Source organism: Triticum dicoccoides, chromosome 5A (assembly GCF_002162155.2).
Source record: "Triticum dicoccoides isolate Atlit2015 ecotype Zavitan chromosome 5A, WEW_v2.0, whole genome shotgun sequence".
Lineage (NCBI taxonomy): Eukaryota > Viridiplantae > Streptophyta > Magnoliopsida > Poales > Poaceae > Triticum > Triticum dicoccoides.
The window spans coordinates 591,944,563-591,972,506 of NC_041388.1; the positions used below are offsets into that span (position 1 = coordinate 591,944,563).

The 27,944-nt window shown below is 44.7% G+C and overlaps 1 protein-coding gene across 1 annotated transcript; it reads left to right on the top strand.

Annotated features, from left to right (window-relative positions):
- Positions 1 to 24,577: 24,577 nt before the first annotated feature.
- On the top strand, positions 24,578 to 26,971 carry LOC119297999 (beta-glucosidase BoGH3B-like). Its single transcript, XM_037575556.1, has 5 exons — positions 24,578 to 24,818; positions 24,908 to 25,203; positions 25,275 to 25,661; positions 25,760 to 26,261; positions 26,346 to 26,971. Exons 1-5 carry the CDS (start codon positions 24,578 to 24,580, stop codon positions 26,840 to 26,842), a joined length of 1,923 nt encoding a protein of 640 aa, XP_037431453.1. The 3' UTR covers positions 26,843 to 26,971.
- The last annotated feature ends 973 nt before the right edge of the window (positions 26,972 to 27,944 follow it).

Genomic DNA, 27,944 nt, shown 5'->3' on the forward strand with positions numbered 1-27,944 from the left:
TCAACCCTAGGCGCAAGGGCCCAAGGGAGGGGGTGCGCCCAGCCCACCAGGGGCTGGCTCCCTGCCCCACGCAGCCCATGTGGTCCCCTGGGAGGGGTGGCCCCTCCCGGTGGACCCCCGGAACCCTTCCGGTGGCCCCGGTACAATACCGGTATGACCCCGAAACTTCCCGGTGCCCGTTTGACAACTTCCCATATATAAATCTTTACCTCCGGACCCTTCCGGAGCTCCTCGTGACGTCCGGGATCCCATCCGGGACTCCGAACAACATTCGGTAGTCACATACTAGTCTTCCTAATAACCCTAGCGTCACCGAACCTTAAGTGTGTAGACCCTACGGGTTCGGGAGACATGCAGACATGACCGAGACGCTCTCAGGTCAATAACCAACAGCGGGATCTGGATACCCATGATGGCTCCCACATGCTCCTCGATGTTGTCATCGGATGAACCACGATGTCGAGGATTCGATCAAACCCTGTATACAATTCCCTTTGTCAATCGGTACGTTACTTGCCCGAGACTCGATCGTCGGTATCCCAATACCTTGTTCAGTCTTGTTACCGGCAAGTCACTTTACTCGTACCGTAATGCATGATCCCGTGTCCAACACCTTGGTCACATTGAGCTCATTATGATGATGCATTACCGAGTGGGCCCAGAGATACCTCTCCGTCATACGGAGTGACAAATCCCAGTCTCGATCCGTGTCAACCCAACAGATACTTTCGGAGATACCTGTAATGCACCTTTATAGTCACCCAGTTACGTTGTGACGTTTGATACACCCAACGCACTCTTACGGTATCCGGGAGTTACACGATCTCATGGTCGAAGGAAGAGATACTTGACATTGGCAAAGCTCTAGCAAAACGAACTACACGATCTTTTATGCTATGCTTAGGATTGGGTCTTGTCCATCACATCATTCTCCTAATGATGTGATCCCGTTATCAACGACATCCAATGTCCATAGTCAGGAAACCATGACTATCTGTTGATCACAACGAGCTAGTCAACTAGAGGCTCACCAGGGACATATTGTGGTCTAAGTATTCACACGTGTATTACGATTTCCGGATAATACAGTTATAGCATGAACAAAAGACAATTATCATGAACATTGAAATATAATAATACTTTTATTATTGCCTCTAGGGCATATTTCCAACAGTCTCCCACTTGCACTAGAGTCACCAATCTAGTTACATTGTGATGAATCGAACACCCATAGAGTTCTAGTGTTGATCATGTTTTGCACGCGAGAGAGGTTTAGTCAGCGGATCTGCGACATTCAGATCCGTGTGCACTTTGCAAATCTCTATGTCTCCATCTTGAACATTTTCACGGATGGAGTTGAAACGACGCTTGATGTGCCTGGTCTTCTTGTGAAACCTGGGCTACTTGGCAAGGGCAATAGCTCCAGTGTTGTCACAGAAGAGTTTGATCGGCCCCGACGCATTGGGTATGACTCCTAGGTCGGTGATGAACTCCTTCACCCAAATCGCTTCATGCGCTGCCTCCGAGGCTGCCATGTACTCCGCTTCACACGTAGATCCCGCCACGACGCTCTGCTTGCAGCTGCACTAGCTTACTGCTCCACCATTCAACATATACACGTATCCGGTTTGTGACTTAGAGTCATCCAGATCTGAGTCGAAGCTAGCGTCGACGTAACCCTTTACGACGAGCTCTTCGTCTCCTCCATAAACGAGAAACATGTCCTTCGTCCTTTTCAGGTACTTCAAGATATTCTTGACCGCTGTCTAGTGTTCCTTGCCGGGATTACTTTGGTATCTTGCTACCAAACTTACGGCAAGGTTTACATCGGGTCTGGTACACAGCATGGCATACATAATAGATCCTATGGCTGAAGCATAGGGTATGACACTCATCTCTTCTTTATCTTTTGCCGTGGTCGGTGACTGAGCCGAGCTCAGTCTCACACCTTGTAACATAGGCAAGAACCCCTTCTTGGACTGATCCATTTTGAACCTCTTCAAAATCTTATCAAGGTATGTGCTTTGTGAAAGACCTATGAGGCATCTCGATCTATCTCTATAGATCTTGATGCCTAATATATAAGCAGCTTCTCCAAGGTCCTTCATTGAAAAACACTTGTTCAAGTAGGCCTTAATGCTGTCCAGAAGTTTCGTATCATTTCCCATCAAGAGTATGTCATCTACATATAATATGAGAAATGCTACAGAGCTCCCACTCACTTTCTTGTAAACGCAGGCTTCTCCATAAGTCTGCGCAAACCCAAACGCTTTGATCATCTCATCAAAGAGAATGTTCCAACTCCGAGATGCTTGCACCAGTCCATAAATGGATCGCTGGAGCTTGCATACTTTGTTAGCGTTCCGAGGATCGACAAAACCTTCCGGCTGCATCATATACAACTCTTCCTTAAGATGTCCGTTAAGGAATGCCGTTTTGACGTCCATCTGCCATATCTCATAATCATAGTATGCGGCAATTGCTAACATGATTCGGACGGACTTCAGCTTTGCTACGGGAGAGAAAGTCTCGTCGTAGTCAATCCCTTGAACTTGTCGATAACCCTTAGCGACAAGTCGAGCCTTATAGATGGTAACATTACCATCCGCGTCCATCTTCTTCTTAAAAATCCATTTGTTTTCTATCGCTCGCCGATCATCGGGCAAGTCTGTCAAAGTCCATACTTTGTTTTCATACATGGATTCTATCTCGGATTTCATGGCTTCAAGCCATTTGTTGGAATCCGGGCCCGCCATCGCTTCTTCATAGTTCGAAGGTTCATTGTTGTCTAACAACATGATTTCCAGGACAGGGTTGCCGTACCACTCTGGTGCGGAACGTGTCCTTGTGGACCTACGAAGTTCAGTAGTAACTTGATCCGAAGTACCTTGATCATCATCATTGTTTTCCTCTTCAGTTGGTGTGGGCATCACAGGAACGGTTCCCTGCGCTGCGCCACTTTCCCGTTCAAGAGGTAGTACTTCATCGAGTTCTACTTTCCTCCCACTTACTTCTTTCGAGAGAAACTCTTTTTCCAGAAAGCATCCGTTCTTGGCAACAAAGATCTTGCCTTCGGATCTTAAGTAGAAGGTATACCCGACAGTTTCCTTAGGGTATCCTATGAATACGCATTTTTCCGACTTGGGTTCGAGCTTTTCAGGTTGAAGTTTCTTGACATAAGCATCGCATCCCCATACTTTTAGAAACGACAGCTTAGGTTTCTTTCCAAACCATAATTCATACGGTGTTGTCTCAACGGATTTAGACGGTGCCCTATTTAAAGTGAATGTAGCTGTCTCTAGAGCGTATCCCCAAAATGATAGCAGTAAATCGGTAAGAGACATCATAGACCGCACCATATCCAATAGAGTGCGATTACGACGTTCGGACACACCGTTTCGCTGAGGTGTTCCAGGCGGCGTGAGTTGTGAAACGATTCCACATTTCCTTAAGTGTGTACCAAATTCGTGACTTAAGTATTCTCCTCCACGATCTGATCGTAAGAATTTTATCTTTCGGTCACGTTGATTCTCTACCTCACTCTGAAATTCCTTGAACTTTTCAAAGGTCTCAGACTTGTGTTTCATTAAGTAGACATACCCATATCTACTCAAGTCATCAGTGAGAGTAAGAACATAACGATATCCTCCGCGAGCCTCAACGCTCATCGGACCGCACACATCGGTATGTATGATTTCCAACAAGTTGGTTGCTCGCTCCATTGTTCCGGAGAACGGAGTCTTGGTCATTTTGCCCAAGAGGCATGGTTCGCATGTGTCAAACGATTCATAATCAAGAGACTCCAAAAGTCCATCAGCATGGAGCTCCTTCATGTGCTTGACACCAATGTGACCAAGGCGGCATTGCCACAAGTATGTGGGACTATCGTTATCAACTTTACATCTTTTGGCATCCACACTATGAACATGTGTAACATTACGCTCGAGATTCATTAAGAATAAACCATTGACCATCGGAGCATGACCATAAAACATATCTCTCATATAAATCGAACAACCATTATTCTCAGACTTAAATGAGTAGCCATCTCGTATTAAACGAGATCCAGATACAATGTTCATGCTCAAACATGGCACTAAATAACAATTATTAAGGTTTAAAACTAATTACCTTGTAAATGTAGAGGCAGCGTGCCGACGGCGATCACATCGACTCTGGAACCATTCCCGACGCGCATAGTCACCTCGTCCTTCGCCAGTCTCCGTTTATTCCGCAGCTCCTGCTGTGAGTTACAAATATGAGCAACGGCACCGGTATCAAATACCCAGGAGTTACTACGAGTACTGGTAAGGTACACATCAATCACATGTATATCAAATATACCTTTGGTGTTGCCGGCCTTCTTATCCGCTAAGTATTTGGGGCAGTTCCGCTTCCAGTGACCCTTCCCCTTGCAATAAAAGCACTCAGTCTCAGGCTTGGGTCCATTCTTTGACTTCTTCCCGGCAACAGGCTTACCGGGCGCGGCAACATCTTTGCCGTCCTTCTTGAAGTTCTTCTTACCCTTGCCCTTCTTGAACTTAGTGGTCTTATTGACCATCAACACTTGATGTTCTTTCTTGATTTCAGCCTCTGCTGACTTCAGCATCGAGAACACTTCAGGAATGGTCTTTACCATCCCCTGCATGTTGTAGTTCATCACAAAGCTCTTGTAGCTTGGTGGGAGCGACTGGAGGATTCTGTCAATGACCGCCTCATCTGGAAGGTTTATGTTCAGCTGGGTCGTACGGTTGTGCAACCCAGACATCTTCAGGATGTGCTCACTGACAGAACTGTTTTCCTCCATCTTACAACTGTAGAACTTGTCAGAGACATCATATCTCTCGACCCGGGCATGAGCTTGGAAAACTAGTTTCAGCTCTTCGAACATCTCATATGCTCCGTGGTGCTCAAAACGCTTTTGGAGCCCCGGTTCTAAGCTGTAAAGCATGCCGCACTGAACGAGGGAGTAATCATCAGCACGAGCTTGCCAAGCATTCATAACGTCTTGGTTCTCTGGGACGGGAGCGTCACCTAGCGGTCCTTCTAGGACATATTGCTTTCTGGCAGCTATGAGGATGATCCTCAGGTTCCGGACCCAGTCCGTATAGTTGCTACCATCATCTTTCAGCTTGGTTTTCTCTAGGAACGCGTTGAAGTTCATGTTGACATTAGAGTTGGCCATTGATCTACAAGACATATTTGCAAAGGTTTTAGACTAAGTTCATGATAATAAAGTTCTAATCAAATTATGAACTCCCACTTAGATTAGACATCCCTCTAGTCATCTAAGTGTTACACGATCCGAGTCGACTAGCCCGTGTCCGATCATCACGTGAGACGGACTAGTCATCGTCGGTGAACATCTTCATGTTGATCGTATCTTCCATACGACTCGTGTTCGACCTTTCGGTCTCCGTGTTCCGAGGCCATGTCTGCACATGCTAGGCTCGTCAAGTTAACCCTAAGTGTTTTCGTTGTGTAAAACTATCTTACACCCGTTGTATGTGAACGTAAGAATCCATCACACCCGATCATCACGTGGTGCTTAGAAGCGACGAACTGTAGCAACGGTGCACAGTTAGGGGAGAACACTTCTTGAAATTTTGTAAGGGATCATCTTATTTACTACCGTCGTCCTAAGTAAACAAGATGCATAAACATAATAAACATCACATGCAATTATATAGTTGTGACATGATATGGCCAATATCATAAAGCTCCATTGATCTCCATCTTCGGTGCTCCATGATCATCTTGTCACCGGCTTGACACCATGATCTCCATCATCATGATCTCCATCATCGTGTCTTCATGAAGTTGTCACGCCAACGACTACTTCTACTTCTATGACTAACGTTTAGCAATAAAGTAAAGTAGTTTACATGGCGTCATTCAATGACACGCAGGTCATACAAAAAACAAAGACAACTCCTATGGCTCCTGCCGGTTGTCATACTCATCGACATGCAAGTCGTGAATCCTATTACAAGAACATGATCTCATACATCACAATTCATCATTCATCACAACTTCTGGCCATATCACATCACATGATCAATCGCTGCAAAAACAAGTTAGACGTCCTCTAATTGTTGTTGCATCTTTTACGTGGCTGCGATTGGGTTCTAGCAAGAACGTTTTCTTACCTACGAATCACCACAACGTGATTTTGTCAACTTCTATTTACCCTTCATAAGGGCCCTGTTCATCGAATCCGCTCCAACTAAAGTGGGAGAGACAGTCACCCGCCAGCCACCTTATGCAACTAGTGCATGTCAATCGGTGGAACCGGTCTCACGTAAGCGTACGTGTAAGGTTGGTCCGGGCCGCTTCATCCCACAATACCGTTGAGCAAGAAAATACTAGTAGAGGCAAGTAAGTTGACAAGATCCACGCCCACAACAAATTGTGTTCTACTCGTGCATTAGAGAACTACGCATAGACCTAGCTCATGATGCCACTGTTGGGGAACGTTGCAGAAAATTAAACTTTTTCCTACGGTTTCACCAAGATCCATCTATGAGTTCATCTAAGCAACGAGTCGAGGGAGTGAGTTTGCATCTACATACCACTTGTAGATCGCGTGCGGAAGCTTGCAAGGTGATGATGGAGTTGTACTCGACGTGATTCGAATCACCGATGACCAAGTGCTGAACGGACAGCACCTCCGCGTTCAACACACGTACGGGACGGGAGACGTCTCCTCCTTCTTGATCCAGCAAGGGGGAAGGAGAGGTTGAGGAAGATAGCTCCACCGGCAGCACGACGGCGTGGTGATGGTGGAGAAGCAGTACTCCGACAGGGCTTCGCCGAGCACACAACGGAGGAGGAGAGGTGTTGGGGAGGGGAGGGCTGCGCCTTGGAGGGTGGTGCGGCTGCCCTCCCCTCAGCTCTCTATTTATAGGGGGAAGGGAGAAGGGGGCCGGCCCCTCTAGATCCCATCTAGAGGGGGGGCGGCGGCCAAGGGGAGAGGGGGAGAGGGTGGCTTGCCCCCCAAGCCAAGGGGGGCGCCCCCTCTAGGGTTCCCCCCTCAACCCTAGGCGCAAGGGCCCAAGGGAGGGGGTGCGCCCAGCCCACCAGGGGCTGGCTCCCTGCCCCACGCAGCCCATGTGGTCCCCTGGGAGGGGTGGCCCCTCCCGGTGGACCCCCGGAACCCTTCCGGTGGCCCCGGTACAATACCGGTATGACCCCGAAACTTCCCGGTGCCCGTTTGACAACTTCCCATATATAAATCTTTACCTCCGGACCCTTCCAGAGCTCCTCGTGACGTCCGGGATCCCATCCGGGACTCCGAACAACATTCGGTAGTCACATACTAGTCTTCCTAATAACCCTAGTGTCACCGAACCTTAAGTGTGTAGACCCTACGGGTTCGGGAGACATGCAGACATGACCGAGACGCTCTCAGGTCAATAACCAACAGCGGGATCTGGATACCCATGATGGCTCCCACATGCTCCTTGATGTTGTCATCAGATGAACCACGATGTCGAGGATTCGATCAAACCCTGTATACAATTCCCTTTGTCAATCGGTATGTTACTTGCCCGAGACTCGATCGTCGGTATCCCAATACCTTGTTCAGTCTCGTTACCGGCAAGTCACTTTACTCGTACCGTAATGCATGATCCCGTGTCCAACACCTTGGTCACATTGAGCTCATTATGATGATGCATTACCGAGTGGGCCCAGAGATACCTCTCCGTCATACGGAGTGACAAATCCCAGTCTCGATCCGTGTCAACCCAACAGATACTTTCGGAGATACCTGTAATGCACCTTTATAGTCACCCAGTTACGTTGTGACGTTTGTCCATCACATCATTCTCCTAATGATGTGATCCCGTTATCAACGACATCCAATGTCCATAGTCAGGAAACCATGACTATCTGTTGATCACAACGAGCTAGTCAACTAGAGGCTCACCAGGGACATATTGTGGTCTAAGTATTCACACGTGTATTACGATTTCCGGATAATACAGTTATAGCATGAACAAAAGACAATTATCATGAACATTGAAATATAATAATACTTTTATTATTGCCTCTAGGGCATATTTCCAACATTAAATCACATGGCGATGTGAACTAGATTATTGACTCTAGTGCAAGTGGGAAACTGAAGGAAATATGCCCTAGAGGCAATAATAAAGTTATTATTTATTTCCTTGTATCATGATAAATGTTTATTATTCATGCTAGAATTGTATTAACCGGAAACATAATACATGTGTGAATACATAGACAACCAGAGTGTCACTAGTATGCCTCTATTTGACTAGCTCGTTTATCAAAGATGGTTATGTTTCCTAACCATAGACATGAGTTGTTATTTGGTTAACGGGATCACATCATTAGGAGAATGATGTAATTGACTTGACCCATTCCATTAGCTTAGCACTTGATCGTTTAATTTGTTGCTATTGCTTTCTTCATGACTTATACATGTTCCTATGACTATGAGATTATGCAACTCCCGTTTACCGGAGGAACACTTTGTGTGCTACCAAACGTCACAACGTAACTGGGTGATTATAAAGGTACTCTACAGGTGTCTCCGAAGGTATTTGTTGGGTTGGCGTATTTCGAGATTAGGATTTATCACTCCGATTGTCGGAGAGGTATCTCTGGGCCCTCTCGGTAATGCACATCACTCAAGCCTTGCAAGCATTGCAACTAATAAGTAGTTGCAGGATGATGTATTACGGAACGAGTAAAGAGATTTGCCGGTAACGAGATTGAACTAGGTATTGAGATACCGACGATCGAATCTCGGGCAAGTAACATACCGATGACAAAGGGAACAACGTATATTGTTATGCGGTCTGACCGATAAATATCTTCGTAGAATATGTAGGAGCCAATATGAGCATCCAGGTTCCGCTATTTGTTATTGACCGGAGACGTGTCTCGGTCATGTCTACATAGTTCTCGAACCCGTAGGGTTCGCACGCTTAAAGTTCGGTGACGATCGTAATTAGGGTTTTTGTGTTTTGATGTACCGAAGGTTGTTCGGTGTTCCGGATGTGATCACGGACATGACGAGGAGTCTCGAAATGGTCGAGACATAAAGATTGATATATTGGAAGCCTATATTTGGATATCGGAAATGTTCCGGGTGAAATCAGGATTTTACCGGAGTACCGGGGGGTTACCGGAACCCCCCCCCCCCCCGGGGGGGGTTTATTGGGCCTACATGGGCCCTAAGGGAGAAGAGGAGGGCCGGCCAGGGCAGGCCGCGCGCCCCCTCCCCCCTAGTCCGAATAGGACAAGGAAGGGGGGGGGCGACGCCCCCCTTTCCTCTTTCTCCCTTCCCCTTCCTTTTCCAACAAGGCAAGAGGGGGGAGTCCTACTCTCGGTGGGAGTAGGACTCCTCCAGGCGCACCCCTTGGGTCGGCCGCACCTCCCGCTCTCCCTCCTTTATATACGGGGGCAAGGGGGCACCCCATGACACACAAGTTGATCTTCGTGATCGTTCCTTAGCCGTGTGCGGTGCCCCCTTCCACCATATTCCACTTCGGTCATATCATAGCAGTGCTTAGGCGAAGCCCTGCGTCGGTAGAACATCATCACCGTCATCACGCCGTCGTGCTGACGAAACTCTCCCTCAACACTTTGCTAGATCGGATCTCGAGCGACGTCACCAAGTTGAATGTGTGCAGAACTCGGAGGTGTCGTACGTTCGGTACTTGAATCGGTCGGATCGGGAAGACGTACAACTACTTCCTCTACGTTGTGTCAACGCTTCCGTTGCCGGTCTACGAGGGTACGTAGACAACACTATCCCCTCTCGTTGTTATGCATCACCATGATCTTGCGTGTGCGTAGAATTTTTTTTGAAATTACTACGTTCCCCAACATTCACTGCCTGGGGAGTCTGGTGCCTGCAAGTCACCCTGCTCCCCTCTTGCGCCCTCGACTGCCCATGTTCAGCGTTGACGATTGGCTTCTCCCCCGTTGCCGCCTCCCCGTTGTATAAGTGAGCAATGTAATCATTCAATCGACCTTAACATTTAGAAATTTATGGTACATTCTAATTGGCACAAAAATCTATATTTTGTCATTTCAAACAGACTGTACAAATTCTAGATGACACCCGCACTTTTGTTGCGGAAGTGTTTTGCAGTATATTTTAATGAAATTTGGTTGTATGAAACATTTATTTTTGGAGCAATAATATGAGAACTGAAAATGAAAAATGTATGATTTATTATGTTTAACTATAGTAGTGCTGCTATTCATCATCCAAAGTGCAGAATAAGTTATTCTTCACCCGAGGTAATCTTACGATCGCTTCATAAACAAATTACGTTTGGAATACAAATAGTTACATTCATATTGATTCATTACATAAAATTTGGTATAAGAAAACAAAAAAATAGGTTATAAGACCAAAAATATCGCATTTTTATGTATGTTTTACGTTTGTAACTTTACATAGCATAAAATATTTTTTACGGCGTGTATATATTTTCTTACGTTCTCTTTTACGTATGAAATAGGACAAAATTTACGAAACCTAAAAATACGGTGCATTGACGTCAAAATAGAGAGGGGATGAAGAATAACTATTCCTCACCCAGGGTGACGAATAGCGCTACCCTTAACTATAGTTATTTTCTATTAAATACATATACACATTAGAATGGATATTTTCATGCAGGTTTGCATGTTGAGACGGATTTTTTTCTATACATGATTGAATGTTGACGTACCTTTTCTCACGCATGTTGCATGTTGAGAAAATATGCTAGTGGGGAGTAGCAATCTAGATATACACAATTATGCCGAGAAAGTAGACTTTGCTATTTTCACCTCTCTTTTTAGTAATATTCTGACAAGAGGGTAGGATTTTTTTTTCTTTTTTTACCTTCGACATTGTCAATTTGTAAAAATGTCTCTTAATTAATAAACATGGAAAATCAATCAGCAAGAAGATATGTTTAAAAAGAAAAAATGATAAAATTACACGAGTTATATAGGAATCGGAATAACCTCCTAGACTTCATATTCATCATTTTCTAAAGAAAGGGTAAGGATCTCTTTCCTATAACAGAAAAAGTAAGCTCAGCTAATTTGACTCGACACAACCTAACGATACCTCCATTACCAATAATTTGTGCCTACCGATACAGTACTCCTAAAAAAACTGACTATATAAAGATCTAGTGTCAATAAAAAGCTAATGTCATCGAAGAGTCAATCTCCTTTACGTTTCCCAACACCTCAAGGTGAGAAAATCCCTTCATCTAGGCAGACACCCAACAATCTCAATTTGAAGAAATAGTATAGTACCATTGTAGTTTTTATGGTAAAAAGGAATGGTCATCTTTGTCAATTGATAACCGAGTGATACAAAACAATCATGTTCTTTAAGTGATCGGTTCGCCAGATTCACGACCTTCCCCTATTGGTTGGCTGTCCGTGAAACACATAGGCTCCTATCGCATTTATCAATCGAAAATGGTCTCATCCTAGAAACACTTTCTATATGATAATATGAGAGTGGAAAGTGAAAACGTTTGATTTTTCGTTTGATCAAGACCAGGTACTTATTCATAAATAATATGAAATGAATCAACATGTTAAGTATCTCATCAACTTTAGTAGTTAACATACACATTTTCAAGTTGCATTTCGTGCTCTTTTCATTCGTTTTCATCGCCGACTAAATCAATCAATTTGACAAGACCATGCATCAATTAGTGCCCTCTTCCGCTAGGGAAATGCACTCATGAATTGATGATTATCCATTGATGCTTTTTCATGTTCCACTGGGCGTTTCAAAGGAGGTGCCTTGCAAATCAATTATCAAAAGGGTCATTAGGGCCATCCACATCGTGTGGTTGATTTTATCAATGCCAACCCAAAGAAGCCCGCTTTGAATCATCTTAACGCTGAGCTGAAGGGAACCCCTAACAGATTAGACCTGCCCGATTGCTGGTGCGGATGGTTAGGCGTGAACATCTTGAAAATTGGTCGCTAAGGAGAATTAGTTCCCTCCCAGCGACTCTTCTTCTCGCCGAGGAGCTCAGGTCCATCTTGTGTTCACAATACATCTTATTTAGCAGGACATCTCGAGTCTTTGGAGAAAGGCAAAGTATGTACTTATTAACCATGTATGACAGTTATATTAACTTATAGAGTGGACAACAAGCCCACTCCATATCCCTATCTTCTGGATGTCGATTGCCTCATTCTTGTTTGAAAAGTAAAGGCATTTGACCATTGTGTTTTTCCATCTACCGTGATATGTCTAGGCCTGCATGGTTTTCACTTTATAACCCAAGGCCCTCTTCGTTTCCCCCTGGGTATTCAATTCTCTTCAAGCTTGGGATTATCGAAACATGGATCTGATGCCCATTCCTTTTCCACTTTGCAAGGCAAAGAAAACTTTACAAATTGATAAGCAAAAGCACGAGCTGGATAAACATAGGCAAAATCGAATAAAATGACTGCACCTTTCTGTGGTAGGCAACGAATCTCATAGAATGTGGGGATCTTTTACAGATTTGAATTCTTGCTTAAATGCTTCGATAACATACTTAGAATCAGGTATCTTCGAGACTGGGCACTCCCTCAACAGATATTGTGTTCACTTCGCTGATTTCGCGCCAATTGCCCAAGGGAGCAGCTTATTGTAGGCCACAATGTACATGCCCGCCACATCTCGGATAATTGTTCCAATTGCACCAATTCCAACAGACAAAAAATGGCATCCATGTTAACTTTAACCGTTCGTAATACGGGAAATTCCACGGTGAAGGATGCTTGTTGAAGTCATGATATCACTACTCCAACCTATGCTACACCAAATTTGCATCCTGACTACTTAGTGCATCGTGTGCTCTATGCGAATGTCTTTATTAAATAGAGTATTTATTAAGTACATATGCACAACAAGAATGAAACTTTCATGCTGCATGTTGAGGTGGATCTTTTCTTAGGGCCAATTCCAGTTGTGCCCCTAACTCGAACCCACTACTCAATTTTGCCCCTAATTTTTAGGTATGCTCAGTTTTGCCCCTCCGCCATTAGTGTCACTTATAGAAATGCCCTTTTACGTCATTACCGTCCGGTCAAAGGATTTTGACCATCCAGAAAAAAATAGCAAAAAATTAAAAAAAATCTGAAATTTTGTGGGATCAAAGATAGTCATGTCCGCAAGGCGCGTGCATATTTTTGTGTTGGTTGGACACTCCGGGAGCTCATAGCAAAGGAAAACAAAAATAATTTATGCCTATGAACAGTAAATTCAAAAAAATAGCAACAAAATTCAAAAAAAGTTGAATTTTTTTGGCTTCAAAGAGGCTTGAGTGCACAAGGTGCTTGCAAGTTTTGGTGATCAAATGGCGTACGAGGCGCTCTAGAGAAAAAAAAACAAAATTGTGCATTTTTTTAAAGTTTTTTGAGCTAAATTTTGGTTTTTTTTCTCCACGAGCTCCTACGATGTCCAAACATAAAAAAAATGTGCACACATCTTGTGCACCTGAGTATCTTCAGTCCCACGAAATTTCATATATATTTTTATTTTTTCTCTATTTTTTAATTTACTGTTCACATACGTACAAAATTTATGTTTTCCTTTGCCACGAGCTCCCATGGTGTCCGAACGGCATGAAAATTTGTACACACCTTGCAGACATGAGTATCTTCGATCCCACAAAGTTTCAACTTTTATTTATTTATTTTGCTATTTTTCCAGGACGGCCAAAGCCCTTTGACCGGACGGTAACGACACAGAAGGTCATTTCTATAAGTGAAACTAATGGCAGAGGGGCAAAACTGAGCATACCTAAAAATTAGGGGCAAAACTGAGTTGTGGGTTCGAGTTGAGGGCATAGATGTAAATGTCCCCTTTTCTTATGCATGTTGCATGTTGAGAAAATACTTATATTAGTGGAGACTAGCTATTTTAGATAAGAAAAATAGGCTCTTATTATTATTCACCTTTGTTTTTTTAGTAATATCTTGACGAGAGAGTAAGTTTTTTCCGCCTTCGACATTGTCAATTTGCAAAACACTCTATTAATTAACAAACATGGAAGCTTAAATTAAGAAAGAAGATTTGTTTACAAAGAAACAACAAGGAAAATATATAAAAGTTATATAGAAATCAAAATAGTCTTCATTTTATTTATTCTTTTTTGTGGGTGTCTTCATTTTATTTCTTGAAAAAAATTGTCCTTTATAAAAGTTCAGGTGATGGTGAAAGCATAAAAGATGGGAGTGGACCAGAAATCAGCAAATCCATCTATATAATGTAATAAGAAAATTTAAAAAGCAACCCACAACGTGTCGTGTGGTCATATCCGAGGTGCCTATGAAGTTGATTCAATATATCAATATCAAGGTTTGAAATTGCTGACCAGGCCTGTCGCCTGGTGTCACCTTTCTGGCCAAAAAAGGTTATAAACATACTCCACCAAGCTTAGGCAAGCGATGTGGTACTAATTAACGTGGAAGAAGCAGATGCGGGACACGACGATTGTGCGCCGCAGTGAATCGGGCTGTATCTCGGCCCAGCATGCTCCATCGACTAATGGTACCAAAAGTCTGGTGATGTGCGTCGAGCGCCAGGCCCGTCCGCAACGATGCCGCGGGACCCTCTGGTCTATCGGTTACAACGGCCTAGACGCGCACATACTGGAGCGGAACCAGTCCATCGACCTGATCCCCCCCCTCGTGCTATAAATTCATCACCTCCTCCGCCACTCCTCATAGCAACTCCAATCGCACCAATCCATTTGGTCCGCTTGCGTCCGTCTTTATCCGCCTGGTCAAAAATCAGTGCCCAACGCCGTTACTCATTTCTATTTTACGTCTGTTTTATGTCCGTTCGAACACATTTTCGTTTTAAATTTAGATCACATTTAGATCAGAGGCGGACATAAACCGAATGTTTGTGTCCGACCTGGCCCATCTGTCACCCTCTCTCCTCCTTTTCTCCCCTGTCCCACCACGACCACCCACCCATCCAGCGGGACCATGAGGCAACCCTGGGGCGCCGAGGAAGAGCCAGCACACGGCGCGGCTCGGCGGCCTCCAGCGGAGCGGCGGTGCTCCTCCGGCGCCGGGGAAGAGCAAGCACACGGCGTGGCTCCGGCAGCCTCCAAGGGCGGCGTGATGGCGCGTCCTCTAGCCGCGTCATGCTTGATGCGCCATGTCCGGCCCGGCCTTCCCCGCAGCCCTGAGCTCACGTGACCTCGTCTACACTGTCCGTTTGGATCATCGCGTTGGAGTTCCCCTCACTCCTCTCGTCCACACTGCTCCAGCTCGAAATGGCAACGCAGATGGGCTGCTCGGCGGTGGCGGCGTGCCTCCTCCTCCTCCTCCTCTTGGTCGCGGCGGGTACCTCGATGGCCAGGGCGACGTATGTTAGGTACAAGGATCTGAAGTAGCTGATCCAGGCGTGCATGGCGGATCTGCGCAGCTGGATGATGCTCGAGGAGAAGATCAGCCAGATGACGCAGATCGAGCGCGCCAATGCCTCCTCCGCCATCATAAAAAACTTCAAGAATAGTTTTTAAACTATATGAACATTTTTTAATTGCATGCAAATTTGTTTTGAAATTACATTAAAAAATTAGCATATTTTTCAGAAATATATTATTTTTAATGAATAGAGAGAAGTAAATTTGAAAAAAATAAAACATGTGTGTATATCATACTTTTGTGAAACACGTTATGTTTTTTTATGAAAGGAGCGAGCGAGCGAAAACTTTGGCCCACCCATTTATGATGAGTTCTAGGCAAGCTTACATGCACCTCCCATCATGTCATGTCATGCAACACGCGTGATATAGACGGGGAGCTCCTAACTGGCGAATTCTAAACCGGTTAGGAGAACGGGCGCTCATGCACCTCCCATCAGACTAGCCATAATGAAGAGTAACATACATTAGTAACATACACGTATTTCTAGACTATGTAACTACCTTCATAGTGGGTAGTAACATAAGTGTGGTAACATGCATAGCTTCATTTATTAGGTTATAGACTCATATTGCATTGGGACTTGTGATGTTACAGTAACTAGCTAAGTTACTACTACTATCTCTCTCCTCATTAACTCACTGCCACATAAGCAAATTTGCTGAGTTGGACTCGATGTTACTGCTGAAGTTACTCCCACTGTGGCTAGTCTCATGTGCCAGCCCACAAAAACGTGTCATCGCTGGTTTCGGTTCCACAGATAGCTCGTTATAAAGAAGGTGTTGGTTTGTTTGGTTTTTTATTTCTCTGGTTCACTCGGCTTAGTTCAGTTCCCCGTTGACTCGTTGTTATTGACTGTTGACCTGTGCCCACGTTGACTGTTGACATTTTAAAAAAGTTCAAAACAAATGCGAAAATCAAAAAAAGTTTTGCGAATTTGAAAAAAATAAAAAAAATCATAGATTTTTGAAAGTTCGCAAAATTATAAAAGCTCACCAATTTGAAAAAAAAATCATCAATTTCCAAAAAAGTTCAATGATTTTGAAAAAAAGGTTAATGATTTTGAACAATTCAAAAATTCATGAATTTGAAAAAAGTTCATCGATTTTGTAGAAACTTTATTTGATTTTGAAAAAATCATCAAAAAAAGGAACTGGTGAGTTTTAAAAAAAGTTCATCGAATTTGAAAAAAAATGAAAAATAAAGAAAATAGAAAATAAAACACAGGAAAAATGGTCCAGAAAATAAAATAACAAAAAGGGAAAAAACCGGCAGGAAGCTTCCACAAGCTTCCCAAAACCGGCCTAGGAAGCTCCCGGGAGCTTCCCAAAACTAGGGAGAACAGATTCCCATGGTGCATTAAAATGGGCTGGCTCATTTTGATCGAGAAAAGAGATGGGGGTGTGCGATGTGTACCAAAACGCCTATAACGGGCACATCGCAGAAGGCGCCGTAGAGGATTTGCCATATAGATGCTCCTTTTTCCGCTAGGGTGTGGACACATGAAAAGTATTATTATCGTTTGGACTTGTCTAATACAACGAAACTAGTTGGACTAGGCCCAGGTAAAGTGGGACCCCTAGTGTTCCCTCCCTTGCAGCCAATGCGGCCAGTTGCAATGAACTTATCGATGTGCATGACTCGCCACAAGACCGAGCCAGTGATAAGTGAGTAGTTGAACCAGTCAATCAACCTTAACGTTTAGAAATTTATGATATTAATTAACTTGTATAGCTTTCTGTTACACTCAAAAGTTTGCCGAGACAATGTTGTCGCGAAATATGAGGATACATTCGAATTGGCACACAATTCTAGAGTTTATCATTTCAAACATGCTTCAAATAAATTCTAGATGATACCCCACACTTCCTTCCGGAAGTGCTTTGTAGGAGTATATTTCAATAAATTTTGGTTGCATGAAACATTAATATTTGGAGTAATAATATGAGAACTAAACTGAAAAGTATATGATTTATTGTGTTTACATATTTTGTAGTTCTAAGATATTTATTAAATACATATACATAATATGATGGAAATTTTTCATGCATGTTTGCATGTTGAGGTGGACTTTTTTGTATACATGATTGTATGTTGGGGTGGACCTTCTCATGCATGTTGCATGTTGAGATGTCATGCCCTCATGTTGAGAAAAATAAACTAGTGGAGACTAGCTATTTAGTGCTATCGAAGATTATGCCAAGAGAGTAGACTTCTGTAGTTTTCGCCTCTATTCTTTGTAATATTATGACGAGAGAGTAGGTTGCTTTTCCACCCTGGACATTGTCAATTTGTAAAATTCTCCCTTAATTAACAACCGTGGAAATCAATGCTAATAGTAAGAAACAAGATTTGTTTACATAGAAACAACAAGAAAAATAGATAAGGGTTATATAGGGATCCAAATAGTCTACTGTATTTGGAAAATACACATGAGCTCCTGGGTGCTTCACACCCCTATACGAATATTAATTGTACAAAATACCAAAAATATTCAAAAAAACTGAAATTTGGGGACATGAAACATGGGTTCTCAGTCTACTCCCGTCTGAAATTTAATGAAAAAAATACCAGGAAACGTATCCGTGGCGAAGGAAATACTGCCCGAACAAAAATCCATCGAAACAGTTTTTTCTATGCATACAGATTTTTTGTCTTTTTTGCCACGAATGTGTTTCCTGGTATTTTTTCACGAAATTTCACACGGAAGTAGATCTGGACCACAGGTTTGATATCCCAAAATCTCAGTTTTTTTTAATTTCTCGGTATTTTTTATGAATTTAATGTTCGTATAGGAGTGTGGAGCACCCGGGTGCTACAAATCTGCTTCCCCTGTATTTCATGTTCATCATTTTCCAAGGAATGGGTAAGGGATCTCTTTTCTCCAAGAGAAAAAAATAAGCTCCACTGATTTGACTTGACTCTACTTAATGATACATCCAGTACCAATAATATGTGCCTACCGATACTATAGTTCTAATAATGAATATATAAAGAGTTAGTGTCAATAAAAAGGCTAATAACAGAGAAGAGCCAATCTCCTCCTTTGTTTCTCCCAAGAGCTCAAGATGAGAAAATTCCTCATTGCCCGTCTGTCCGTGAAACAGATATGCTCCTATCGCATTTATCGATCAAGAATAGTCTCGTCACAAAAACACTTTTGATATGATAATTTGAGAGTGGAAAGCGAAAACATTATTATTTGTTTAGTTTGACCGGGATTGGGTACTTATTCATAAACACGATGAATTTAATCGACATGTTAAGCATCTCCTCAACTGTTGTAGTTAACATACGCATTTTCAAGTTGCATTTTGTGCTCTTTTTCATCGCCCGCTAAATTAGTCAATTTGACAAAATCGTGCATCAATCAGTGCCCTCGCCTGCTACGGAAATGCACTCCTGAATATCTGAAATATCCATTGTTGTCTTTCTCATTTCACTGGGCGTTTTAACCCGAAGGGGTGCCCAACAAATCAATTATCAAAAGGGTCATTTGGGCAATTCATAGCTTATTGTCATTCTTATCAATGCCAATCCAAACAAACCTACTTTGAGTCATCTTAACGCTGAGATGAAGAGAACCCCTGAATCTTTAGAGCTGCCTACTGTGGTGCTGATGGTTAGGCTTGAACTTCTTGAAAATTGGTCGCTGAGTAGACTAACTTCCCTCCCAATGACTCCTTTACTGGTCAAGGAGCTTAGGTCCATCTTGTGCTTACAAAACATCTTATTTAGCAAGACATATAGGATCTTTGAGAAAGCCAAAGTCTCAACTTGTTAACCACAGATGTCAGTTATATTGACTTATAGAGTGAAGAAGTCCCTTCCGTACGGTTCGGATGATCGATTGCCTCATCCTTCTTCAAAAATAGGTGCATCTGGCCATTGTGGTTTCCCAACTTCTGTAATACCACTAGTAGAAAATAGGGCTTTCGTTCGGACCAGATAAGCCCATTAGTCCCGGTTCATTCACGAACCGGGACTAATGTGAGCATTGGTCCCGGTTCAAATGAGGCATTTAGTCCCGGTTTGAGACACGAACCGGGACTAAAGGGTGTGATGCCCTTTAGTCCCGGTTCGTGTCTCAAACCGGGACTAAATGCCTCATTTGAACCGGGACTAAAGATTAGACATTTAGTCCCGGTTTGGGACACGAACCGGTACTAAAGGGTGCAATGCCCTTTAGCACCGGTTCATGTCTCAAACCGGTGGTCTCATTTTCAAACTCTACCCCCCTGTGGATCGCCTTTTCAGTTTTATAAAAACCAAAAGAAAATGATAAAAACTTCAAAAATTAAAATCCTTCGAGATGTAGTTATGTTACTACATCTACTAGTTAGGAAAATTTAAAAACATAAATTTGGACATGTTTTGCAAAAAGTGTAGGGAAAATGTAAAACGGCTGTAACTTTTGCATACGATGTCAGAAAAAAAACGTATAATATATCAAAATGTTCAGAACGAAAATCCGCATCCGATTTTGACTGCCTACGGCCTGTTTGCAAATTTTTAGAACCCTCAAATTCCAAAAGGAAAATAAGATATGCTCAAATTTCAGTTTTTTTTGAATTTTGGTTAAATCTGGTCAAACTATGGTCAAACTACTTATTCAAAAAGTATTAGTGTTACTAAATAATTGTTGGAAATATGCCCTAGAGGCAATAATAAAATGGTTATTATTGTATTTCCTTGTTCATGATAATTGTCTATTGTTCATGCTATAATTGTGTTATCCGGAAACCGTAATACATGTGTGAATACATAGACCACAACATGTCCCTAGTAAGCCTCTAGTTGACTAGCTCGTTGATTAATAGATGGTCATGGTTTCCTGATCATGGACATTGAATGTCATTGATAACGGTATCACATCATTAGGAGAATAATGTGATGGACAAGACCCAATCCTAAGCATAGCACAAGATCGTGTAGTTCGTCTGCTATAGTTTTTTTAATGTCAGGTATCATTTCCTAAGACCATGAGATTGTGCAACTCCCGGATACCGCAGGAATGCTTTGGGTGTACCAAACGTCACAACTTAACTGAGTGGCTATAAAGGTGCACTACGGGTATCTCCGAAAGTGTCTGTTGGGTTGGCACGAATCGAGACTGGGATTTGTCACTCCGTGTAACGGAGAGGTATCTCTGGGCCCACTTGGTAGGACATCATCATAATATGCACAATGTGACCAAGGAGTTGATCACGGGATGATGTGTTACGGAACGAGTAAAGAGACTTGCCGGTAACGAGATTGAACAAGGTATCGGGATACCGACGATCGAATCTCGGGCAAGTATCGTACCGATAGACAAAGGGAATTGAATACGGGATTGATTGAATCCTCAATATCGTGGTTCATCCGATGAGATCATCGTGGAGCATGTGGGAGCCAACATGGGTATCCAGATCCCGCTGTTGGTTATTGACCGGAGAGTTGTCTCGGTCATGTCTACATGTCTCCCGAACCCGTAGGGTCTACACACTTAAGGTTCGATGACGCTAGAGTTGTACAGATATTAGTATGCGGTTAAAAGAAAGTTGTTCGGAGTCCCGGATTAGATCCCGGACGTCACGAGGAGTTCCGGAATGGTCCAGAGGCAAAGATTTATATATAGGAAGTCCAGTTTCGGCCACCGGGAGAGTTTCGGGAGTCATCGGTATTGTACCGGGACCACCGAAAGGGTCCCGGGGGTCCACCGGGTGGGGCCACCTATCCCGGAGGGCCCCATGGGCTGAAGGGGCGTGGGAACCAGCCCCTGGTGGGCTGGTGCGCCCCCCTTGGGCCTTCCATGCGCCTAGGGTTGGAAACCCTAAGGGGTGGGGGCGCCTCCACTTGGCTTGGAGGCCAAGCCACCCCTAGGGCTGCCGCCCCCTCCCTAGATGGGATCTACAAGGGGCCGGCGCCCCCCTAGGGCCCTATATATAGTGGAGGGGAGGGAGGGCAGCCGCACCTGAAGCCCTGGCGCCTCCCTCCCTCCCGTGACACCTCTTCCTCCCCGCTTGTGCTTGGCGAAGCCCTGCAGGGATCCCGCTACTTCCACCACCATGCCGTCGTGCTGCTGGATCTCCATCAACTTCTCCTCCCCCCTTGCTGGATCAAGAAGGAGGAGACGTCTCCGCTCCGTACGTGTGTTGAACGCGGAGGTGCCGTCCATTCGGCGCTAGGATCATCAGTGATTTGGATCACGACGAGTACAACTCCATCAACCCCATTCTCTTGAAAACTTCCGCTTAGCGATCTTCAAGGGTATGAAGATGCACTCCCTCTCTCTCGTTGCTAGATGACTCCATAGATTGATCTTGGTAATGCGTAGAAAATTTTAAATTTCTGCTATGATCCCCAACAATAATTATTCAGAATATTAGTGTTACTAAATAATTATTTCAATTTTTTTAATTTTGGTCAAATCTGGTCAAACGGTGGTCAAACAGGGGTCGAACTACTTATTCAAGAAATATTAGTGTTACTAAATAATTATTCAAGAATATTAGTGTTACTAAATAATTATTTCAATATTTTCGAATTTTGGTCAAATCTGGTCAAATTGTGGTCAAACTATGGTCAAACTACTTATTCAAGAAATATTAGTGTTACTAAATAATTATTCAAGAATATTAGTGTTACTAAATAATTATTTCAATTTTTTTGAATTTTGGTCAAATCTGGTCAAACTATGGTCAAACTACTTATTCAAAAAATATTAGTGTTACTAAATAATTATTCAAGAATACTAGTGTTACTAAATAATTATTTCAATTTTTTGAATTTTGGTCAAATCTGCTCAAACTGTGGTCAAACTATGGTCAAACTACTTATTCAAGAAATATTAATGTTACTAAATAATTACTGTTTTTTAGAATAATAGTTTCAAACTCAAACAGTGAAACATGTGACTTCATGCTCAAGCTAAACTCCTGAGGGTTAATACGATTGACATCTTACTATTGTTAGGAAAACAACAAATGCAGATTTGGAAACGATGGGGAAAGAGAACCCGGAAGTTAAGCGTGCTCAGGCTGGAGTAGTGAGAGGATGGGTAACCGTCCGAGAAGTTAGATGATTTGGAATGATGAGGGGTGATTAGAGATTAGAGGTTACGTTGAGCAGTGATGAGGGTGTTAGAGATTAGAGGTTAAAATAATTCAAAATTTTGAAAATCGAGAAAAAAAATCAAAAAAATTTGAATTTTTTTCATAAAATTTCCTTTAGTCCCGGTTGGTGTTATCAACCGGAACTAAAGATGGACCTCCAGGCAGCGGCCACATGGAGGGCCTTTAGTCCCGGTTGGTGTAAGAACCGGGACTAAAGGGGGAGGCTTTAGTAACGACCCTTTAGTCCCGGTTCAGGCCCTTATAAACCGGGACTAAAGGCCCTTATTCTACTAGTGTACATCTGGGAATGCAATGTTTTCAATAGATAACCCTAGGACTTCTTCGTTTTCCCCATGGACATTCACTTCTCTTCAAGCTTGGTATTAGCGAAACATGGATCTGATGCCCATCTCCTTTCCCACTTTGCAAGGCTGAGATATGTTACCAATAGATAAACAAAAGTATGAGCATGATCAACATATGCAAAATCGGATAAAATGGCTTATTTGCACCTTACTTTGGTAGGCAACGAATCTCATGAAATGTGGGAGTCTTTTACAAATTTGAATTCATGCTTTAACACTTCGATAACATACTTAAAATCATGTATCTTTGGGACCGTGGCTCGCTCTCAACACATATTGTCTTTTCTTCCACTGATGTCGTGTCAATTGCCCGAGGGAGCAGAACACTGTAGGGCGCAATGAACATGCTCACTGCATCTCGGATAATTGCTCCAGTTGCATCAATTCCAGTATTCCCACAAAAAGCAGCATAGATGTTATCTTTGGTTGTTCATAATGTGGGAAATTCTAAGGTGAAGGTTGCCCGCTAAGACCATGGTATCACTGAATATATGCTACACCAAAACTGGACCCTAACTAGTTAGCAAAAATTCTCCGTGCGAATATCTTCAATAAATATTTATTAAAACATACATGACAATATGGAAATTGTCATGCATGATTGCATGTTGAGGTGGACCTTTCCTCATGCATGTTGCGTGTTGAGATGTCATGCTTCCATGTTGAGAAAAATATGTTAATGGGGACTAGATATTTAGATATATAAAATTATGTGATAGAGTGAGTTTTCTTCACCTTCGACATTGTCAATTTATAAAATGCTCTCTTAATTACCAAATGTGGAAAATCAAATGCTAATAGTAAGCAAAAATATTTGTTTACAAAGAAACAACAACAAGATTACGTAAGAGCTATAACAGGAACCAGTATAGTCTTTATTTTTATTTTTAAAAGAAAAATTATCGTTTGAAAGAGTTCAGGTGATGGTGAACGCATGCAAAAAGGGAGTGAACCAGAAATCAGCGTATCCATCCATCCATATATAAGATAAGAAGCAAAAAAAAAGGAAAATAAAAAAGCAACCCACGACGTGTCATGTGCACTGGCGGAGCTACGTTGTAGCAAAAAGGGCCATGGCCCGCCCAAGTTTTGCTACAACAGGCTGGGCTAAGGGTAAATGTTGGTTATAATTATCAAAAATATTGGGCTTCTCTTCAGATTGGCCCGCCCATTCTTTTGTGAGTAGCTCCGCCACTGGTCATGTGGTCATATCCGAGGTGCCTGTGAAGTATGATCGCATATATTATATCAATTTCAAGGTATGAGATAGCTAACCGGGCTTGCTGCTCGGTGAAATCTTTCTGGCCGAACGAGATTATAAACATATCCGCTCAACCTTACTTAAGCGATGTGGTACTAATAAACGTACAAGAAGCAGAACTGGGACTCGATTGCCAGGCCCGTCATGTGGCCCAGTGAATCGGGCTGCATCTCGGCCCGTCATGCCAGGCCCGTCCGCAACGATGCCGCGAGCTCTCTGCTCGATCGGTTACAACGGCCTAGATGCGCACTGCTCGTTTCCCTCAAAAAAAAAAAAAAAGATGCGCACTGCTCGCTACGTACCGGAGAGTGGAACCAGTCCATCGACCTGATCCGCTCCCCGTGCTATAAATTCATCGCCTCCGTCGGCCACTCCTCACTCCTTTACCCTCATCCACACTGCTGCAGTTTGAAATGGCAACTCAGATGGGCTGCTCGCCGGCGGCAGCGCGCCTCCTCCTCCTCCTCCTCGTGGTCGCGGCGGGCACATCGGTGGCCGGGGCGACGTACGTCCGGTACAAGGATCCGAAGCAGCCGATCCAGGAGCGCGTGGCGGATCTCCTCGGCCGGATGACGCTCGAGGAGAAGATCGGCCAGATGACGCAGATCGAGCGCGCCAACGCCTCCACCGCCGTCATCGAGAAGTACTTCGTTGGTACGTCGTCTCCCCTTGCTCTCCGTTCCTGCTTCACCGGCGATCCTATGCGCGCGCGCGGGTCTGATTTGGTCCATGTGCATGTGCAGGGAGCGTGCTGAGCGGCGGCGGCAGCGTGCCGTCGGAGAAGGCGTCGGCGGCGACGTGGCAGGAGATGATCACCAAGATGCAGAAGGCGGCGCTCAGCACCCGCCTCGGCATCCCCATCATCTACGGCATCGACGCCGTGCACGGCAACAACAACGCCTACAACGCCACCATCTTCCCCCACAACGTCGGCCTCGGCGCCACCAGGGACCCCGACCTGGTCAAGCTCATCGGCCGCGCCACCGCGCTCGAGGCCCGGGCCACCGGCATCCCCTACACCTTCGCGCCATGCGTCGCGGTACGTACCAATGTCTACTCGCTACGTATGTGTATGTCATCCTGACAGCCGTATATATTTTTGTGATATAGGTTTGCCGTGATCCGAGGTGGGGCAGGTGCTACGAGAGCTTCAGCGAGGACACGAAGCTGGTGCAGCTGATGACGGCGGCCGTGATCCCCGGCCTGCAGGGTGCTGCCCGGCACCCCACCGGCATCCCCGTCGTGGCCGGGCCCAAGAGCGTGGCCGGCTGCGCCAAGCACTTCGTCGGCGACGGCGGGACGCGCCACGGGATCAACGAGAACAACACGGTGCTCAGCTTCCACGACCTCATGCGCATCCACATGCCGCCCTACTACGACGCCGTCATCAAGGGCGTCGCCTCCGTCATGATCTCCTACTCCAGCTGGAACGGCGTCAAGATGCACGAGAACAAGTTCCTCATCACCCAAATCCTCAAGGACAAGATGCGCTTCAGGGTACGTATGAATTTTAATTACTTCGCTGCACCCGTCCCATACATTGCCCGTTGTCATTTTGTCGAGCACTTGACACGGTGATGTCCATGGACGTGCAGGGGTTCGTGATCACGGACTGGCAGGCGGTGGACAAGATCACCACGCCGCCGCACAAGCACTACTACCACTCCATCCAGGAGACCATCCACGCCGGCATCGACATGGTCATGGTCCCCTACGACTACCCCGAGTTCGTCGCCGACGTCACCGCGCAGGCCAAGCGCGGCGCCATCAACATGGACCGCATCAACGACGCCGTCACCCGCATCCTCAGGGTTAAGTTCGCCATGGGCCTCTTTGAGAACCCCTTGCCCGACCACAGCCTCGTCGCCCAGCTCGGCAGCAAGCCGCACCGGGAGCTCGCCAGGGAGGCCGTCCGCAAGTCGCTCGTGCTGCTCAAGAACGGCAAGGGCAAGAAAGACGGCAAGCCCGTCCTCCCGCTCTCCAAGAGCGCCAAGAAGATCCTCGTCGTCGGCACCCACGCCCACGACCTCGGCCTCCAGTGCGGCGGCTGGACCAAGTCCTGGCAGGGCCAGTCCGGCAACGACTTCACCGGCCAAGGTACGTCGTCATCTCGTCACACATCGTATCTCATGAACCGTTCTTGTTGATGTCGATACCCATGTTGATGCTTATGCATTGCAGGCACCACCATCCTTGAGGCCATCAAATCGGCCGTGGACAAGAAGACGGTCATCGACTACTCGGAGCACCCGGACAAGGGCTCCGTCTCCAAGAACATGGACGACTACGACTACGCCGTCGTGGCGGTGGGCGAGCAGCCCTACGCCGAGACGGCCGGCGACAACCAGAACCTCACCCTCCCGGGCCCGGGCCCGGAGGTCATCAGGAAGGTGTGCGAGCTCGTCAAGTGCGTCGTCGTCCTCGTCTCCGGCCGCCCGCTCATCGTCGAGCCGTACCTGGACACCATGGACGCGCTCGTCGCCGCGTGGCTGCCGGGCAGCGAGGGCCACGGCGTCGCCGACGTGCTCTTCGGGGACTACGGCTTCTCCGGGAAGCTGCCGCGGACGTGGGTCAGGTCGGTCGACCAGCTGCCCATGAACTACGGCGACAAGCTCTACGACCCGCTCTTCCCCTTCGGCTTCGGCCTCACCACCAAGCCGGCGGCGGATAGCAGCTAGCTACTAGGAGTCTGAGTTTCTTTTCCTGCCCTAGCTAGTGTGCGATTAATTAACGAGTCCGTAAGTTCGTTACGAACATCCGATGAACTTGAAATCAATCTATATATAGTGCTGTCGAAATTCAGTCTATCTTGAATTCTCGACTTCTCGAGTTGGTTCTGCGGTGCGGACTCTCATTCAAAGGTGACCTTCCAATCATTTGCATTGTGCACGCCGACTGACAGCAATGATGGGATTTAACGAGATTTAGTGACAAGGAATCGTGCACAATGACAGGTTTAACGAGATTCAGTCAGAATCTCAGATTTTTGAAACCTATTGCAGCGTGGCTAGGTTTGGGGTTGTATATTTTTCCCCATAGTTTTGGGTCTCAATTTGTCATTTGTAACACAAGACATGCCGACGATCGAATTTAGTTTGGCCAGAGGTCCCATACAGCGCGGCTGACTTCAGAGATGTTGATGGAGTGGCGTGAGTAGGGTTTGATGTCACTCATTTCTTTGTTTCCATTCTTTTTTGCTGTTTTGTTCTGTCCGATCCTTCCTCCTGCAAAAAAATCCTTCTTTATATCCTATAATTGACGCATAAAATCACAATTTTGATTCCCTTTAAAAAAAAAGAGAAACGCATAAAAGATAACTGTACCCCATCTTGTCACATCGGATGTCACCCTGCTTTCTTTTAACAAATATCAATTCTTTCACAAAATGTGATTTTAGTCCAAGAAAACAAAATGCATCTAAGAAAACAAAAGGGAAACATTTCAAATCAACCAGCCGGCGGAACTTTCGACCGGTCGTGCTCGCTTATTATTCCAACGTCAATACTCATTGCGAGTTTGGAACATGTTAAAAGATTCTTGATAAGGATTTGATAATGCCAAATCTTATCGGCCTCACATTGTTGATGGCGATGGTGGCACAATAACATCCTTGTAACCCCAGAACTTTGCAAGGAGTGCAACACTAGACTTTTTAGCAATAAATTATCACCGCCGACCATTGTCATCTCACACATCCTATTTGAGTTTAGAATTTGGGTCACGACATGCACCAAATTTAAGTCATATTATGTCGGGGGAATTAGATGTGTTCCACCTTCA